Source organism: Entelurus aequoreus, linkage group LG20 (genome assembly GCF_033978785.1).
Source record: "Entelurus aequoreus isolate RoL-2023_Sb linkage group LG20, RoL_Eaeq_v1.1, whole genome shotgun sequence".
NCBI lineage: Eukaryota > Metazoa > Chordata > Actinopteri > Syngnathiformes > Syngnathidae > Entelurus > Entelurus aequoreus.
Genome location: NC_084750.1, coordinates 41,027,022 through 41,047,021, shown reverse-complemented (window position 1 = coordinate 41,047,021; position 20,000 = coordinate 41,027,022). Strand labels below are relative to the sequence as shown.

Genomic DNA, 20,000 nt, shown 5'->3' with positions numbered 1-20,000 from the left:
AATTTTTAATGGTGCACGGACATTTTTTTTAAAATAATATCCACAAAGTTGAGTGAGCAGGTTGTGTTATGTGTGACCACATATGTTGACATTTTGTATCTGTTGGTTGTTTTCATTGTCATAAAACAAAATTATTAATTATTTTTTGCACCATGACTTGGGAAGGTTGTTTGCATTGGGTCATATAAGTAATTGCTGCGCATGCTTACATTCAGAGCATAATTGGAGGTCATTGAACTGAATTACTCACGTTGTGCATTAGATGGCGACAAAGCGGCAGCGATCAAAATTGTCATACTATTGAAATTGCGGGTAAGATTCCTTGATTGGCTCATGGCTTCTCACTGCCGCAATTGGCCCGCGGGCCTTACGGGACAGCGTGGCGCAGTTGGGAGAGTGGTCGCGCCAGAAACCTGGGGATTCCTGGTTCAATCCCCACCTTCTACCATCCTAGTCACGTCCGTTGTGTCCTTGGGCAAGACACTTCACCCTTGCTCCTGATGGGTGGTGGTTAGGGCCTCACATGGCAGCTCCCGCCATCAGTGTGTGAATGTGTGTGTGAAAGGGTGAATGTGGAAATAGTGTCAAAGCGCTTTGAGTACCTTAAAGGTAGAAAAGCGCTATACAAGTATAACCCATTTACTTTGGACACCCCTCCTCTACATCAAAAATATGATTTTTTTTTATAATGTTTTTTTTTTTTATCGATTAAAAATCTTTATGAAAAAAAAAATCCCGATTAATTCAAGAATCTATTTTTTTAACACCCCTAACAAATATGGTTAGCATATGTGTGTGAAAGGGTGAATGTGGAAATAGTGTCAAAGCGCTTTGAGTACCTTGAAGGTAGAAAAGCGCTATACAAGTATAACCCATTTACTTTGGACACCCCTACTCTACATCAAAAATATGATTTTTAAAAAAAAAAATTTTTTTTAATCGATTACAAATCTTTACGAATAAAAATTGCGATTAATTCAAGAATTTATTTTTTTGACACCCTTAACAAATATGGTTAGCATAAGTGTGTGAAAGGGTGAATGTGGAAATAGTGTCAAAGCGCTTTGAGTACCTTGAAGGTAGAAAAGCGCTATACAAGTTTAACCCATTTACTTTGGACACCCCTCCTCTACATCAAAAATATGATTTTTAAAATGTTTTGTTTTTTTTAATCGATTACAAATCTTTACGAATAAAAATTGTGATTAATTCAAGAATCTATTTTTTTGACACCCTTAACAAATATGGTTAGCATATGTGTGTGAAAGGGTGAATGTGGAAATAGTGTCAAAGCGCTTTGAGTACCTTGAAGGTAGAAAAGCGCTATACAAGTATAACCCATTTACTTTGGACACCCCTCCTCTACATCAAAAATATGATTATTTTTTTAGATTTTTTTTTTTTTTTATCGATTAAAAATCTGTATGAAAAAAAATCCAGATTAATTCAAGAATACATTTTTTTGACAACCCTAACAAATATGGTTAGCATATGTGTGTGAAAGGGTGAATGTGGAAATAGTGTCAAAGCGCTTTGAGTACCTTGAAGGTATAAAAGCGCTATACAAGTATAACCCATTTACTTTGGACACCCCTACTCTACATCAAAAATATGATTATTTTTTTAGATTTTTTTTTTTTTAATCGATTAAAAATCTTTATGAAAATTTCAATTTTTTTGACACCCCTAACAAATATGGTTAGCATATTGGCAAACACCAACCTTTAAAATTGGCTCACTACTGGAAGCCCTCCGAATGTGGACCTTTAATATTAGAGTCAAAGATTCTGGATTTTTCCAGCCTGGAAACTTGTGCATTTTGTACACACGTTACGCACCTGTTTGTGCCTGAAACACACCTGGCTGGTCAGCTGATCTTGGTCTTTGCGTCTTCACCTTCAGGTCGTCGTCGTCGTACGGGTCTACAAGCAAACAAGAATTCTGTTAAGTTCCCGCTTTATCACGTCAGCCATCTGAGCAAGTACCCAACGGGGAAGAATTATCTCTGTTATTGTTTCATAATCACTACACGGGTGCGGATCTTGCCGATAACAACAACAATAATATCCGAGTACAGTACATTTCCCACCTAATCACTCATGCTAATAAGCAAACGTGGAACAGACTCATGGTATATTTGTCAACAAATCTCAGCTTGACAGACTTTTAGTGCATGGACTGACTCTGACGCTGACAGTTGTAAATAACAAGACAAACAATATTTTGACATTTGAAGCTACTCTTTTGTGGCGTGTCACTTCATCTTGAGTGGAGAAAAAAAGAAAAAGCGAGGGTAAAAAGAACAGCTATTGGGATTTTAGCAGCGAGCACAATGTCATGATGAAGGCTGAAGTCAACACAGCGGTGACAGTGATTGGGTGATGCGGCGCCTCAGACTGACAAGGCCTCAGAAGACACAGGTTTCCTTTCACACAGTGAAAGCTTCAAAAAAAAATAAAATAAAAATGAAGTGTTTGTGTTTGACTCGCAAATATGATACGTTGTGACCAGACTGGCTAAGGTCCCATTTACACTAAGCTGGATAAGGTTATCACTAGAGATGTCCGATAATATGGGACTGCCGATATTATCGGCCGATAAATGCTTTAAAATGTAATATCGGATATTATCGGTATCGGTTTCAAAAAGTAAAATGTATGACTTTTTAAAACGCCGCTGTGTACACGGCCGTAGGGAGAAGTACAGAGCGCCAATAAACCTTAAAGGCACTGCCTTTGCGTGCCGGCCCAGTCACATAATATCTACGGCTTTTCACGCACACAAGTGAATGCATATCATACTTGGTCAACAGCCATACAGGTCACACTGAGGGTGACCGTATAAACAACTTTAACACTGTTACAAATATGCGCCACACTGTGAACCCACACCAAACAAGAATGACAAACACATTTCGGGAGAACATCCGCACCGTAACACAACATAAACACAACAGAACAAATACCCAGAACCCCTTGCAGCACTAACCCTTCCAGGACGCTACAATATACAACCCCTGCTACCCCCCCACCTCAACCACCTCATGCTCTCTCAGGGAGAGCATGTCCCAAATTCCAAGCTGCTGTTTTGAGGCATGTTTAAAAAAAATAATGCACTTTGTGACTTCAATAATAAATATGGCAGTGCCATGTTGGCATTTTTTTTTTTGCCATAACTTGAGTTGATTTATTTTGGAAAACCTTGTTACATTGTTTAATGCATCCAGCATCCAAATAGTTCAAAAACAAATACACTGAATAGGTGTGGTATTGATTGGGCTATGGTGCTTTTGGACCAGTTCGCTCGCTGCAGCGGGTTGAAAATGTACTTCTGCTTTTAATGCCTTGAACTGGAAGTAAAACAGTCACATAGCCTGTCTGCTCGAAAGGATTATTCATTCATCACTCGAAGCAACATCCATCCATTTTCTACCGCTTGTCCCAGCCGGGGTGGCTGGAACCTATCCCGGCTACAATTGGGCGGAAGGCGGGTTCCACCCTGGACAAGTCGCCACCTCATCGCAGGGCCAACACAACATTCACACTCACATTGTTTACAATACAACTAAAACATTTCATACTTACTAAACCGTCCCATGCGTGATGTCTGTAGGGGTGTTTCCATGCATGTTTGTATGGAATGAAGCTAACGTCGTTAGCATTAGCTTACAAGTTCCTGTGTTAGTATTATTAACTTACAATAGCATTCTTTTTGTATTGTTTCAGTTTCACAAATTCTTCAGTAAATTCACCAAAACGGCACAGTGGAGCTTTTGAGTCTGTTTAGCTGATTGGAGAGCTAGTTTCCACAGCTAGTGGGTCCATGACGATGACTTCTGTTTTGTTTCATCAGCCGTTTCATCGTTTGGAAACAATTTAGGTATGTAAATAAACATTTATAAAACCTTTCGTACCGGTATATATCTGCGGCTTATAGTCTGGTGCGGCTAATATATGGAATTTACAGAGATAGACAACATTCACACTCACATTGTTTACAATATAACTAAAACATTTCATACTTACTAAACCGTCCCATGCGTGATGTCTCTAGGAGTAATCCCATGCATATTTGTACGTAATGAAGCTAGCGTCGTTAGCATTAGCTAAAATGCTAACACGTTTACAAGTGCCTCTGTTAGTATTATTAACTTACAATGGCTTTCTTTTTGTATTGTATCAGTTTCACAAATTCCTCAGTAAGTTCACCAAAACGTCAACGTGGAGTTATTGAGTCTGTTTAGCTGATTGGAGAGCTAGCTTCCGCAGCTAGTGGGTCCATGACGATGACTTCTGTTTTGTTTCATCAGCCGTTTTACTGCCATGTTACAGATCATCAGATGGGGACATCTCTACGCTGCTGACCCGTCTCCACTCGGGATGGTTCCTGCTGGCCCCACTATGGACTGGACTTTCGCTGATGTGTTGGACTTTCACAATATTATGTCAGACCCACTCGACATCCATTGCTTTCGGTCTCCCCTAGAGGGGGGGGGGGGGGGGTGGTTACCCACATATGCGGTCCTCTCCAAGGTTTCTCATAGTCATTCACATTGACGTCCCACTGGGGTGAGTTTTCCTTGCCCGTATGTGGGCTCTGTACCGAGGATGTCGTTGTGGCTTGTACAGCCCTTTGAGACACTTGTGATTTAGGGCTATATAAATAAACATTGATTGATTGATTGATTTTTCTGGCCATTTTGAGCGTTTAATTGACCCCACAAATGTGATGCTCCAGAAACTCAATCTGCTCAAAGGAAGGTCAGTTTTGTAGCTTCTGTAACGAGCTAAACTGTTTTCAGATGTGTGAACATGATTGCACAAGGGTTTTCTAATCATCAATTAGCCTTCTGAGCCAATGAGCAAACACATTGTACCATTAGAACACTGGAGTAATAGTTGCTGGAAATGGGCCTCTATACAACTATGTAGATATTGCACCAAAAACCAGACATTTGCAGCTAGAATAGTCATTTACCACATTAGCAATGTATAGAGTGTATTTCTTTAAAGTTAAGACTATTTTAAAGTTATTTTCATTGAAAAGTACAGGGATTTTCCTTCAAAAATAAGGACATTTAAATGTGACCCCAAACTTTTGAACGGTAGTGTATACATATATATATACATATATATATATACATATATATATATATACATATATACATACATATATATACATACATATATATACATACATATATATACATATATACATACATATATATACATATATACATACATATATATATACATATATACATACATACATATATACATACATATATACATATATATATACATACATATATACATACATATATACATATATATATATACATACATATATACATATATATATATATATATATACATATATATATATATATATATATATATATATATATATATATATATATATATATATATATATATATATATATATACATACACATACATACATACATATAATTTAACAAAAAAATACAATTTGTGTTATATAAATCGGTTTTGGAGTCTAAAATGAAATATATATGGCCTGTTTATTACATTAGATTTTTACGATCCTTCATCACGAGTGCCTCAAAGAGCTTCACAACATCCCCTGATGTAAAGAATGTATGTTAGTTTGATTATTGCTAAATAAAGAACTCATAATGGACCAAAGGTTCAGGCAATGAAATAAATAATCCAGTTGTTTTTGGTTATGTGAAAAAAACAAAACCGTAAAATACATGACGAAGTGAAAAAAAGACAAAAACAACCGATAAGATAAACAGTTTTTAAGGTGAGATATACTGTAGAAGTAAACACAAAAAAGCTAATAACTACCCTGGACTCCAAAGGGTAATGACTGTGAAAATGTGTTGCTTCACGGAGAACTAGAAAGCGTTGCAGTGTATTGTCCCCCCACTTGCAATCATTGATTAGCAGGGAGCACAATTGGCAATTTCAAGCCACAAAGCAGCAATCTGCAGACTAAACAACAACAGAGCGCTGGTCGTGTGGTCAAAGAACACATTTGTGTCTTCAATAAAGCTTGGTTAACTTGGTTCTGGGCCATTGGCCCAAGACCCCGCCACTGGCCATGTCTAGTGCCGATCCAACGTCTGGATAAAAATAATAAATAATAACATATGCCAGTCAGAAAGATGACTCTGTGGTGAAAAGTGAAGAAAGTGAGGTACTGATTGTTGATTCATTGCATTGTGAGGTAAAATGGAGTGCACAATTGGCTGAATCCAGGAGAGATGCTGGGGGTTCAGTCTCAATTAGTTTGCGGTTTAGAGAAGCGGAACACCGGCTGTGGCAGTGTTTCTCAAAGAATGGATCGGGAGCCCCTGGGGTGTCAGATGGGTCAGAATTGACAAAAGTAACACACAAATACATCAAATGCTGTTTTGGCCCCCCCACAAGTAAAATAAAACAAACTAAACACACAAACACACACGCTCACACACATATACATGTACACACATACACGCACACACACATATATATGTATATACAAATATACACACAAACATATACAGTCACGATCAAAAGTTGACATACACTTGTAAAGAACATCATGTCATGGCTGTCTTGAGTTTCCAATCATTTCTACAACTCTTATTTTTTTGTGATAGAGTGATTGGAGCACATACTTGTTGGTCACAAAAAACATTCATGAAGTTTGCTTCTTTTATGAATTTATTATGGGTCTACTGAAAATGTGAGCAAATGTGCTGGGTCAAAAGTATACATACAGCAATGTTAATATTTGCTTACATGTCCCTTGGCAAGTTTACCTGAAATAAGGCACTTTTGGTAGCCATCCACAAGCTTCTGCTTGAATGTTTGACCACTCCTCTTGACAAAATTGATGCAGTTCAGCTAAATGTGTTGGTTTTCTGACATGGACTTGTTTCTTCAGCATTGTCCACACATTTAAGTCAGGACTTTGGGAAGGCCATTCTAAACGTTTAATTATAGCCCGATTCCTTTACCACGTTTGACGTGTGTTTGGGGTCATTGTCCTGTTGGAACACCCAACTGCACCCAAGACTCAACCTCCGGGCTGGTGATTTTAGCTTGTCCTGAAGAATTTGGAGGTAATCCTCCTTTTTCATTGTCCCATTTACTCTCTGTAAAGCACCAGTTCCATTGGCAGCAAAACAGGCCCAGAGCATAATACTACCACCACCATGCTTGACGGTAGGAATGGTGTTCCTGGGATTAAAGGCCTCCCATTTTCTCCTCCAAACATATTGCTGGGTATTGTGGCAAAACAGCTAAATTTTTGTTTCATCTGACCACAGAACTTTCCTCCAGAAGGTCTTATCTTTGTCCGTGTGATGTCAGAGTTGTAGAAAGTATTGGAAACTCAAGACAGCCATGACATTATGTTCTTTACCAGTGTATGTAAACTTTTGACCACGACTGTATTTGTAGACCTATGTACATATATATATACACATATGTATGTACATATATATGTACACACACATATATGTACATAAATGTGCACACGCACGCACGTGCACACACACAAACACACACACATATATACATACTTATATATACATAAGAATTTATACATGTACACATATACAGATATATACATACTGTATATACATTCATAAATATATATTTATGTACATTAGATTGGATAGTACTTTATTAATCCCCGAGGGGAAATTAGATTTAGGTTGGACATATTCAGATATATACATATATAAATACTGTACATACATATATGCATATATACATACATACATACATATATGCATGTATGCATATATCCATCCATATATGCATACATGCATATATGCATACATACATGCATATATACATATATGCATATGTACATATATGCATATGTACATATATACATATATGCAGATATATATATATGTATATATATATATGCAGATATATATATGTATATATATATATATGCAGATACATATATGTATATATATATATATGCAGAGATATATATATATATATATATATACTGTATATATGTATATGTATATACTGTATATATGTATATATATATGTATATATATATATATATACATACATATATACACATACATATATATATGTATATACATATACATATACATACATATATATATATATATATATATATACATACATATATATATATATATATATATATATATATATATATATATATATATATATATATATATATATACACATACATATATATACATACATACATATATATATACATATATATATATATATATATATATATATACACATACATATATATACATACATATATATATATATATATACATATATATATATATATATATATATATATATATATATATATATATATATATATATATATATATATATATATGTATATATATATATATACACATATATATACATATATACAGTATATACATATACATATATACAGTATATATATACATATATACAGTATATATATATATATATATATATATATATATATATATATGTATATATATATATATATATATATATATATATATATATATATATATATATATATATATATATATATATATATATATATATATACACATATATATACATATATACAGTATATACATATACACAGTATATATATATATATATATATATATATATATATATATATATATATATATATATATATATATATATATATATATATATATATATATATATATATACTCACACACACACATGTATACCAATAATAATAATTACATTAAAAAAAGTAAGAAAAAAGAAGCCACAGTCAACATAAAAACACAGGTGTCTTAGAGAGATATAACAACCAACAAGCACACAAAAAGCTCATCAACCACCCAGTTGTGTTTCAAACGGGGTTCATTTGGAGATCAGTTTCTCTTTCGAATCTCCGAAAGGCACCCCGCTGTTCTTGAAACTTTGCCCAACAAACGTTCAATGTCAGCCCGATCTTCTCCAGTTTGAGAACATGGAGAACGTCTCGACTTGTGTCACCATGCAGCGATATCGGGCTTAATCCGGCACCGAGTGCAGGTTGCATTTGTCAGCATTGAGCAAAGAATGAAAGCCCCCGCCCATGAAGTGGATCTTGTGAGGACTTAGCAGCTTTACACGGTCTTCACGCCACAACAATGGACGACGCCGTCACTTCCGCGTGCTAAAAGTCAGTGCAGAGAACAAAGCGCCCGTAGAGAAAGCGCTTAGGCACTAAAGCTCAAACTGTGGCAAATGAACGTAAAGAAATGCCGTGCATCCGAGCGTATCGGAGCGCGAGGCAGCAGTCTGCGGTTTGGGACGGAGCCAGCGAGAGCCACGGGCGGCTATGTTGGACTTGAGTCGGATTTAAGCCTGCTGGGAAGCCTGTGCATGTGTGATTGTTTGTGTTTGCATGGGAGCTCATATGCTAATGTCAGGGGGAACAGCTGCGTTAAGTCAAAAAAAAAGAAGAAGAAAAAAAAGGCACACAAAGTAATTCTGCACTGGACTACCGTCAGCTGTTTCAGCGGGACAACTGTAATGGACGTACACTTTTGTCAACACCAACGGTCACAGATGCTTCTCTGGCCCGTACATCCACGGCGGGTTTATAGTTCTCCGGTGCCGTCCATTTATTCCACAGTTCATCAGGGAGGGCCCCGAGTGATAGAAGCACACTGTAATGGACGTTTTATAAGCTGCAGGACAGATAGATGCACTCCAGTCGCCCGAGCAGATATGAGGAGAGAAGTTGGATTAGATTGGCGCAGGACGGCGTCTTCCCGGCTGCGGGGACCTGAAGGTCGTTTGTGTGCTTTTCAAAATGGATTCAGAATCGAGTTTTCTCAACCCCACGGGCTGCGCGGGTTTTTTTGTCTCCTCGCCCCCATCTTGGCACGTACACAATCACAAATATACACAATGATCTGCACCAATACTTTCTGGGACCAGATTGCTTTTGTTTCATTTCTCCATTTCTTTCCTGCCCCTTGTCCACCTGTTTGGCTTTCTCTTATGAGATATCTTCTACTGTTCCAACTCTTACTTTGCCCTCAAACCCCTTTTTTTTTCAAGCCTTTGTCCTCAGACCAGAATAGTGATAAGCACACCAAGCTCTGGAAAAGCCTTCTCCTCTACCTGGGGGGTCTTCAAAACCCTTCTTAAGACCTATCTCTTCTCGCTGGCCTTTAACCTGAGCTGAGCCCGCCCACTAGGACACCATTTCTAGTCCCCCCCCCCGGCAATTTAAAAAAAAATGTGTCGCACTTTTATTATTTCATTATTTTTATTTTGCAATTTTACTTTTTTTCCGAACCCTTTCACTGTATTTCTTTTGCACTATCTTATTTAGCTTATGCATTGTTTATGTTATTTTTTTATTGATTTTTTTGTAATTTTTAAAAATATTTTGTAATTTTATTTATTTTTAAAAAAATGTTAATAACATTTTTTATTTTATTTTTTATTTTTTAATATATATATATTTTTAAATGTTTTTGAATGTTTAAAAAAATTGTTTTTAAATTGTTTTAAATTGTTTTTAATTTTTTTAAATTTGTTTTGATTTGTTTTAATTTTTTTATAATTTTCTTTTAATTTGTTTTAAATATTTTTTTAATTTAAAAAATATATATATATATTTTTTATAATTGTTGTATTTTTTAAAATTCTTTAAAAATTTTTTTACATTTTTTTAAAATTTTTTTTTGCTCTATGCTTTTTAACCTGTAAAGCACTTTGGTCCAAATTTAAAATTGTTGTAAACGTGCTATATAACTAAAGTTGCCTTGCCAGGGTGTTTACCAGTTGATTGCATCAGATTCTAGTCCAGTTCCATCTGCTTGTTTTTTTTATATTCTACCGACAAAAACCCCCAACACATTCTGGATTAGAACTTTACACCAAAAAACCCAATGCACCTGAAATCCAAAATGGATTTCATGAAGAAGTTTTTTAGTGTATGAAATCCCTTGATAAAGTTTGAGTTGGCGATAAGTATAGTCAGGGTAAGACGTACCCCCGTGCTGCCTGCCGCATTCGGGCAGATGGGGCTAGTAAACCTGGTAAGGCAGCCCCGTCAAGGAGAAGGAAACCACCGCTGCCTTGCGGTCAACCCACTGGAGGGTAAGGCTAAGGGAGTAAACCCCGACAGAAAATCCGGAGCCGGAGTCCCGAAGGTGGTTTGACGTAGCGGACAACAGCTTGCCCTCCATAGTTCCACGCCCAGGCCGTGTAGATCCACCGGAGAGGTCACTCCAGGAGATACCGGTTCTAAGCACATCCGATTGGTGAAGGAAGCGGGTGCCAGGAGCCATCATGTGTTGTCTTCATAATAACACTTACAGTATATAAGACTTTTAAAGTCATTTTGATAGGAGGCTAATATAGCTAATATAGACACTTACATCATGTGTTGCCTTCATTATAACACTTACATAAGACTTTTAAAGTCATTTTGATAGTAGGCTAATATAGCTAATATAGACACTTACATCATAGGTTGTCTTCATTGTAACACTTATATAAGACTTTTAAAGTCATTTTGATAGTAGGCTAATATAGACACTTACATCATGTGTTGTCTTCATTATAACACTTATATAAGACTTTTAAAGTCATTTTGATAGTAGGCTAACATAGCTAATATAGACACTTGCATCATGTGTTGCCTTCATTATAACACTTATATAAGACTTTTAAAGTCATTTTGATAGTAAGCTAACATAGTTAATATAGACACTTACATCATGTGTAGTCTTCATTAAAACACTTATATAAGACTTGTAAAGTCAATTTGATGATAAACTAACATAGCTACTATAGCAGGGGTGGGCAATTAATTTTTACCGGGGGCCGCATGAGCTACCCGAGCACTGCTGGGGGGCCACATCGACAATATTTCAATAAAATTTTGCTCAATATTATTTTTTATATATACCGTAAGATAAATAATAATAACAATAATAATAATAATTAATAATAATAGTAATACTTCAACATAGTGTGTGTAACAGCATTCCATGACTAATATAAATCAATTAACATTAATAATAAATGACAGTAAAATAAGCACACGTATGACTGAGGAGTCATAGTGTAACTTTGTGTGGTGTTTGAGTTGTCCGACTTTTTGTGTGGCCATAAACGCACCAGTGGTTTAGTGCTATGCGTGTTGGTGACAGATGACAAGTTGGTTTTGGCCTGGTTTGTACGGCAGAAAATGACTAGTTTTTCGAGATAGAAGTGTTTTACTCATGTTTTTGGTGTGGTTATGTCCGAATATAAACAGTTTTGCTCAATAAAGTGATCGATATAATTCCTGTCCTCGAAGCATCTCGATAGACGTTACAATAATTGAACGGTGTTGACGAACACACTTAGGGCCGCTTGTTGTCACTGTCACTCAAAGTTGCATTGCAAAGTTACATAGAATAAATATGTTTATTTTGTTTAGAATTCAGATGGGATTTGATTTGGTGCGCGGCATATATTTGCTGCGCGCAGCGGACGCTTGAGCAGTGCGCAATTGCGCAGGCACGCACCTTAGAGGGAACGTTGCTTGGCAGTCCATGTCTTGTTGAAAACACGCCATTCCTCATCAACTTTTCTCTTTTTAGCGTCTCGGGTGTAAACCGTGCATCACTTGTCGCTGCATGTGCACCCTCACTCGCAGGTTACACACGGACACACGCCCATAAATAATACTTTTCAAAATAAAAGCAGCACAGTTGACATAGATGTTTTTTCAACTTTATTTTGTAATTTGTGATTGCAGCTGTTCACATTCACTCACAATCACGCACACGCATACGTCCACACGGAAGTAATACAAATAACGATTTTCAAAACAAAAGCAGCACCGTTGTATTGCACACTCGACATAGATACTTTTTAAAATTTATTTTGTAATTTATAATTGGCCTCACGCTGGCCGGACAGGGACGCAAAAAGGGCCGGATGCGGCCTGCGTGCCGCAGAATGCCCAGGTCTGTACTATAGACACATCATGTGTTGCCTTTATTATAACAATTATATAAGACTTTTAAAGTCATTTTGATAGTAGGCTAACAAAGCTAATATAGACACTTACATCGTGTTGTATTCATTAAAACACTTATAAAAGGGTTTTAATTTTTTGCGGCTCCAGACAGATTAGTTTTTGGTATTTTTGGTCCAGTATGGCTCTTTCAAAATTTTTGGGTTGCCGATCCCTGATCGAAACGGAGCGTGCAAGTCTAGTGCTGAAAGATACAACCATCCCATCTGTTGGCACCCGAGTGAGAGCGGGCGTTGGACGTTTTTGTTAAGTTTAAAGCAAGGAACGACTGTACTTTATTTCTGTATGTCCATTTTTTACGGTACTTGAAGTCTTAGAAGGACCTCAGCGTGGGGTCTTCATTAACAACTTGTTCTGCCAAGCAAGCGGGAAGAGACATCAGCGGGAAGAGACATCAGCGGGAAGAGACATCAGCTGGAGTTGAACATCGTAAGCGTTCGGCTTAATTGGAAGAAAACGAGGCAAATTTAAGTGTTAAAAGTCAAATTGAACTCTGCTTTTACGGATAGTGGGTTGCACCGTGCAGAGCGATACGGAAACGATCGGTTCCTGCAGGAGGAAGGTGTTGCTATGGAAACCGTGTCACGCCGTGAAGGAATTTAGGAGAACATGGTAATGAGGAACGGCGGATGTGCGCCACGTTCAGGAACACACCTTCACACCGTTGCTATGACGCTAGCATCCGTCTTTTTTTTTTTTCTATCCTGAGTGCGTTCACAAAACATTCACACTTTGCTTGTTTCGCGCGGCTATTTCCTGTAGCTCACGGGACAAATCAGCTCGGTGCACGCTCGAGTACATTTGTTTACATAATTCATGCCTCAAAAGGCGCCAGAGGAGACCGGAGCTTACCACACATTACTCTTTAGCAGGTGGGAGGGGTGTACGGCCCACCGGTACCCTGCAAAAACTAATATCTAAGTACGATGAAATATCTCAAATAAGGGTGATATTTAGGGATCTCTGATAATGGATTTTTGCCGGTATCCGATATTCCGATATTGTCCAACTTTTAATTACCGATACCGATATCAACCGATACCGATGTCAACCGATACCGATATATACAGTCGTGGAATGAACACATTATTATGCCTAATTTGGCCAACCAGGTATGGTGAAGATAAGGTCTTTTTTTAAAAAAAGTGTATAAAATAAAATAAGATAAATAAATTTAAAAAATTTTCTTGAATAAAAAAAAAAGGAAAACAATATAAAAACAGTTACATAGAAACTAGTAATTAATGAAAATGAGTAAAATGAACTGTTAAAGGTTAGTACTATTAGTGGACCAGCAGCACGCACAATCATGTGTGCTTACGGACTGTATCCCTTGCAGACTGTATTGATATATATTGATATATAATGTAGGAACCAGAATATTAATAACAGAAAGAAACAACCCTTTTGTGTGAATGAGTGTAAATGGGGGAGGGAGGTTTTTTGGGTTGGTGTACTAATTGTAAGTGTATCTTGTGTTTGTTATGTTGATTTAATTTGAAAAAAAAAAAAGATACCGATAATAAAAAAAACGATACCGATAATTTCCAATATTAAATTTTAAAGCATTTATCGGACATCTCTAGGGATATTTGCTTATTTTCTGTCTGATAAGATAATTCTTCTCACTAAGCAGATTTTATGTTAGAGTGTTTTACTTGTTTTAAGTGTTTTGGTCCTAAATGATCTCAGTAAGATATTACAGCTTGTTGCTGAGATTTGATGACCTATATAGAGTAAAACATGCTTGAAACTAGAATATCAAGTGTTGCAAAGCTGTGTCATCAACACTCACAAGTATAAAACTGCTTTTTTTTTAAAGTAATCATTTCTTATTTCAAGCATGAAAAAAACAATCACGACTTTGACACAATTGTGTCTCATAATTATAACAGATGACAGCCAAATGGACTTTGCTACTTTATTTTCAATGAAACAAGAGAAAATACCTACTCATATAGTAGTACAGTTGTTGTTAGTGAGAATATACTTATTTTAAGTAGAGATGTTATCGATATTATCGGCCGATAAATGCTTTAAAATGTAATATCGGAAATTATCGGTATCGTTTTTTTTAAATTATCGGTATTGTTTTTTTGTTGTTGTTTTTTTTATTTTTTTTTATTAAATCAACATAACAAACACAAGATACACTTACAATTAGTGCACCAACCCAAAAAACCTCCCTCCCCCATTAACACTCATTCACACAAAAGGGTTGTTTCTTTCTGTTATTAATATTCTGGTTCCTACATTATATATCAATATATATCAATACAGTCTGCAAGGGATACAGTCCGTAAGCACACATGATTGTGTGTGCTGCTGCTCCACTAATAGTACTAACCTTTAACAGTTAATTTTACTCATTTTCATTAATTACTAGTTTCTATGTAACTGTTTTTATATTGTTTTACTTTTTTTTTTTATTCAAGAAAATGTTTTTAATTTATTTATCTTATTTTATTTTATTAATTTTAAAAAAAAAGGACTTTATCTTCACCATACCTGGTTGTCCAAATTAGGCATAATAATGTGTTAATTCCACGACTGCATATATCAGTATCGGTTGATATCGGTATCGGTAATTAAAGAGTTGGACACTATAGGAATATCGGATATCGGCAAAAAGCCATTATCGGACATCCCTAATTTTCAATCAATCAATCAATCAATCAATGTTTATTTATATAGCCCTAAATCACAAGTGTCTCAAAGGGCTGTACAAGCCACAACGACATCCTCGGTACAGAGCCCACATACGGGCAAGGAAAACTCACCCCAGTGGGACGTCAATGTGAATGACTATGAGAAACCTTGGAGAGGACCGCATATGTGGGTAACCCCCCTCATAGTAGTATCTAGTCGATACTACTATGATTACATCAATCATTTTTATCGTCACACAATCTTATGTCTTTTTTTTTGTTGCTTACAAACTCAGGAAATACAGGATGATTTTAAATACGACCAATGTATGACTCTGTAACTACTTGGTATCGGATTGATACCCACATTTGTGGTATCATCCAAAACTAATGGAAAGTATCAAACAACAGAAGAATACATGATTATTACATTTTAAAGTTAAAGTTAAAGTACCAATGATTGTCACACACACACTAGGTGTGGTGTAATGTGTCCTCTGCATTTGACCCATCACCCTTGATCACCCCCTGGGAGTTGAGGGGAGCAGTGAGCAGCAGCGGTGGCCGCGCCCGGGAATAATTTTTTGGTGATTTAATCCCCAATTCCAACCCTTGATGCGGAGTGCCAAGCAGGGAGGTAATGGCTCCCGTTTTTATAGTCTTTGGTATGACTCGGCCGGGGTTTGAACCCACGATCTACACTCTAACCACTAGGCCACTGAGTAGGTCATGTAATCATAGTAGTATCTAGTCGATACTACTATGATTACATCAATCATTTTTATCGTCACACAATCTTATGTCTTTTTTGTTGTTGCTTACAAACTCAGGAAATGCAGGATGATTTTAAATATGACCAATGTATGACTCTGTAACTACTTGGTATCGGATTGATACCCACATTTGTGGTATCATCCAAAACTAATGGAAAGTATCAAACAACAGAAGAATACATGATTATCACATTTTAAAGTTAAAGTTAAAGTATCAATGATTGTCCTCTGCATTTGACCCATCACCCTTGATCACCCCCTGGGAGTTGAGGAGAGCAGTGAGCAGCAGCGGTGGCCGCGCCCGGGAATCATTTTTTGGTGATTGAATCCCCAATTCCAACCCTTGATGCTGAGTGCCAAGCAGGGAGGTAATGGCTCCCATTTTTATAGTCTTTGGTATGACTCGGCCGGGGTTTGAACCGATCTCAGGGCGGACACTCTAACCACTAGGCCACTGAGTAGGTCACGTAGTCATAGTAGTATCTAGTCGATACTACTATGACTACATCAATCATTTTTATCGTCACAGAATCTTTTGTCTTTTTTTTATTGCTTACAAACTCAGGAAATACAGGATGATTTTAAATATGACCAATGTATGATCCTGTAACTACTTGGTATCGGATCGATACTTATATTTGTGGTATCATACAAAACTAATGTAAAGTATCAAACAACAGAAGAATAAGTGATTATTACATTTTAACAAGTGTAGACAGCACATGTTAAAACAGGAAGTAAGCAGATATTAACAGTAAATAAACAAGTGAATTAATAATGATGACAAAATAATATAAATATAAATGACAATCGTTGTGGCTTGTGCAGCCCTTTGAGACACTTGTGATTTAGGGCTATATAAGTAAACATTGATTGATTGGATATGTTACTGCATATGTAAGCAGCCAATTAGGAGCTTTTGTTTGTTTACTCACTACAAAAAAAGCAAAAATTGCTTTTTGATGCCATTATTAAATGTGTTTTTAATGTATCATAACATGTCCTGTTAAAATAAAGCCGGTGACGACATTTGTGGCCCCTTTTATTTTGAAAATGAAAAGTAATGAAACACATTTTGGCACCCGTGCTAAAATGTTATCAGGTCGGGATGGTTTGGAAAACAAACAAATGCTTAAAAGTGATTATTTTTAATCAGACCGTCTCCAGAGAGCAGAAATATTTACACGCCATTGAAGTCCATCCATTGGAAAAGATTGGTCAGCACGGCGGGAGGTAATATACCCAGGTGTAATGAGTGGATAGGATGCAGTCGAGCATGCAGAGAGAGGAAATACATCATGCCGGGATTAGTCAGGCTTTACACCACCTGTGCCACTAATCACTTCTTTAACAGTCATATGCATTGCACACTTCCTGCCTCCAGACAGGAAACCAGGGCCTTAGATTACTGTGACTGTGGTTTACAATTCATATGGAGCCCGTTACTGGGTGGATCTCGCGTGAGAGGAAGAGGGGGGGGGGGGGGGGGGTTACCGTAAATTCCGGACTATAATCCGCTATTTTCCTCCTCCGCTTTGAACCCACCAGTTTATAAAACTGTTGGTCTAATTTATGGATTTAAACAAACAAAAACCAAGCAAAGACACTAAAATGGCGTGATGCTGTTTGTGCTATGGCGCCATCTTTTGGACGAGTTCACCTACCGCAGCCCTTCTGTTCAGACTGAGCTTTCAACCGGAAGTACAAGCGCCATTCCCTCTTCTTGCCATCCATAGCGTCTCTTAAAATGTAATATCGGAAATTATCGGTATCGTTTTTTTTATTATCGGTATCGTTTTTTTGGTGTTTTTTTTTAATACATTTTTATTTATTTATTAAATCAACATAAAAAACAAGATACACTTACAATTAGTGCACCAAGCCAAAAAACCTCCCTCCCCCATTCACAGTCATTCACACAAAAGGGTTGTTTCTTTCTGTTATTAATATTCTGGTTCCTACATTATATATCAATATATATCAATACAGTCTGCAAGGGATACAGTCCGTAAGCACACATGATTGTGTGTGCTGCTGGTCCACTAATAGTACTAACCTTTAACAGGTAATTTTACTCATTTTCATGAATTACTAGTTTCTATGTAACTGTTTTTATATTGTTTTACTTTCTTTTTTAATCAAGAAAATGTTTTTAACTTATTTATCTTATTTTATTATTTTTTTAAAAGGACCTTATCTTCACCATACCTGGTTGTCCAAATTAGGCATAATAATGTGTTAATTCCACGACTGTATATATCGGTATCGGTTGGTATCGGTAATTAAAGAGTTGGACAATATCGGAATATCGGATATCGGCAAAAAGCCATTATCGGACATCCCTAGTCTCTACTCATATGGACTCATTATTTATCACTCCAAGCAACTTTTGCAAGTTTTTCAATAAAACTAAAACTGTTTTTACTTACTAAACCGTCCCATGTGCGATGTCTGCAGGAGTGTTTTCATGCAAATGTGTACGTGCTGTCGTAATGTAATCAAGCTAGCGTTGTCAGCATTAGCCAATATGCTAACACATTTTCTTTTTGTATCGTTTCAGTTTTGTAAATTCACCAAAACGTCACCGTGGACTTGTTGAGTCTGTTTAGCTGATTGGAGAGCTAGCTTTTGCAGCTAGCGGGTCCATGACGGTGACTTCTGTTTTGTTTGATTAGCCGTTTTACTGCCCTGTTACAGACACCATTTGGAAACAATTAAGGTATGTAAACAAACATTTAAAACATTTTCTATGTTAAAAAAAGCTAATTTCACAACGTATACATCTGCAACTTATGGTCCGGTGCGGCTAATATATGGACATATATTTTTTCTTCTATAATTTCGTGGGAGCTCTATAGTCCGGAAAATGCGTTAATCATTTGCGTGAGAGGAAGAGGGGCGAGGGGTTACCGTAAATTCCGAACTATCATCCACTATTTTTGTCCTCTACTTTGAACCCTCCAGCTTATAAAACTGTTGGGCTAATTTATAGATTTTTAATGCAAATAATTTAAACAAAAATACACTCAAATTTGTACATGCTGTCGTAATGTAATCGAGCTAGCGTTGTCAGCATGCTACACAATTTTTTTTTGTATTGTTTCAGTTTTGTAAATTCACCAAAACGTCACCGTGGACTTGTTAAGTCTGTTTAGCTGATTGGAGAGCTAGTTTTTGCAGCTAGCGGGTCCATGATGATGACTTCTGTTTTGTTTGATCAGTCGTTTTACTGCCCTGTTACAGACACCGTTTGGAAACAATTAAGGAATGTAAACAAACATATAAAAATCTTTCTGTGTAAAAAAACCCAATTTCACAATGTATACATCTGTAATTTATAGTCCGGTGCGACTAATATATGGACACATATTTTTTTCTTCTATAATTTCGTGGGAGTGGCTTATATACGTCTGGAAAATGCGTTAAGCATTTGCGTGAGAGGAAGAGTGTGTGTGTGTGTGTGTGTGTGGGGGGGGGGGGGGGGGTGTACCGTAAATTATGGACTGTAAGCCGCTATTTT

General features: G+C 36.5%; 1 protein-coding gene across 3 annotated transcripts in view; it reads right to left on the bottom strand.

Moving 5' to 3' along the window:
- The window catches only part of adgrb2 (adhesion G protein-coupled receptor B2), a 536,693-nt gene that overhangs the window by 334,876 nt on the left and 181,817 nt on the right, over positions 1–20,000 (bottom strand). For 2 of the 3 annotated variants that reach the window (XM_062030114.1, XM_062030112.1), the window contains exon 3: positions 1,839–1,922. In XM_062030114.1, coding sequence (XP_061886098.1) covers positions 1,839–1,922 — 84 coding nt within the window. The remainder of the gene's footprint in view (positions 1–1,838; positions 1,923–20,000) is intronic. The other variant, XM_062030113.1, reaches the window with a different exon arrangement.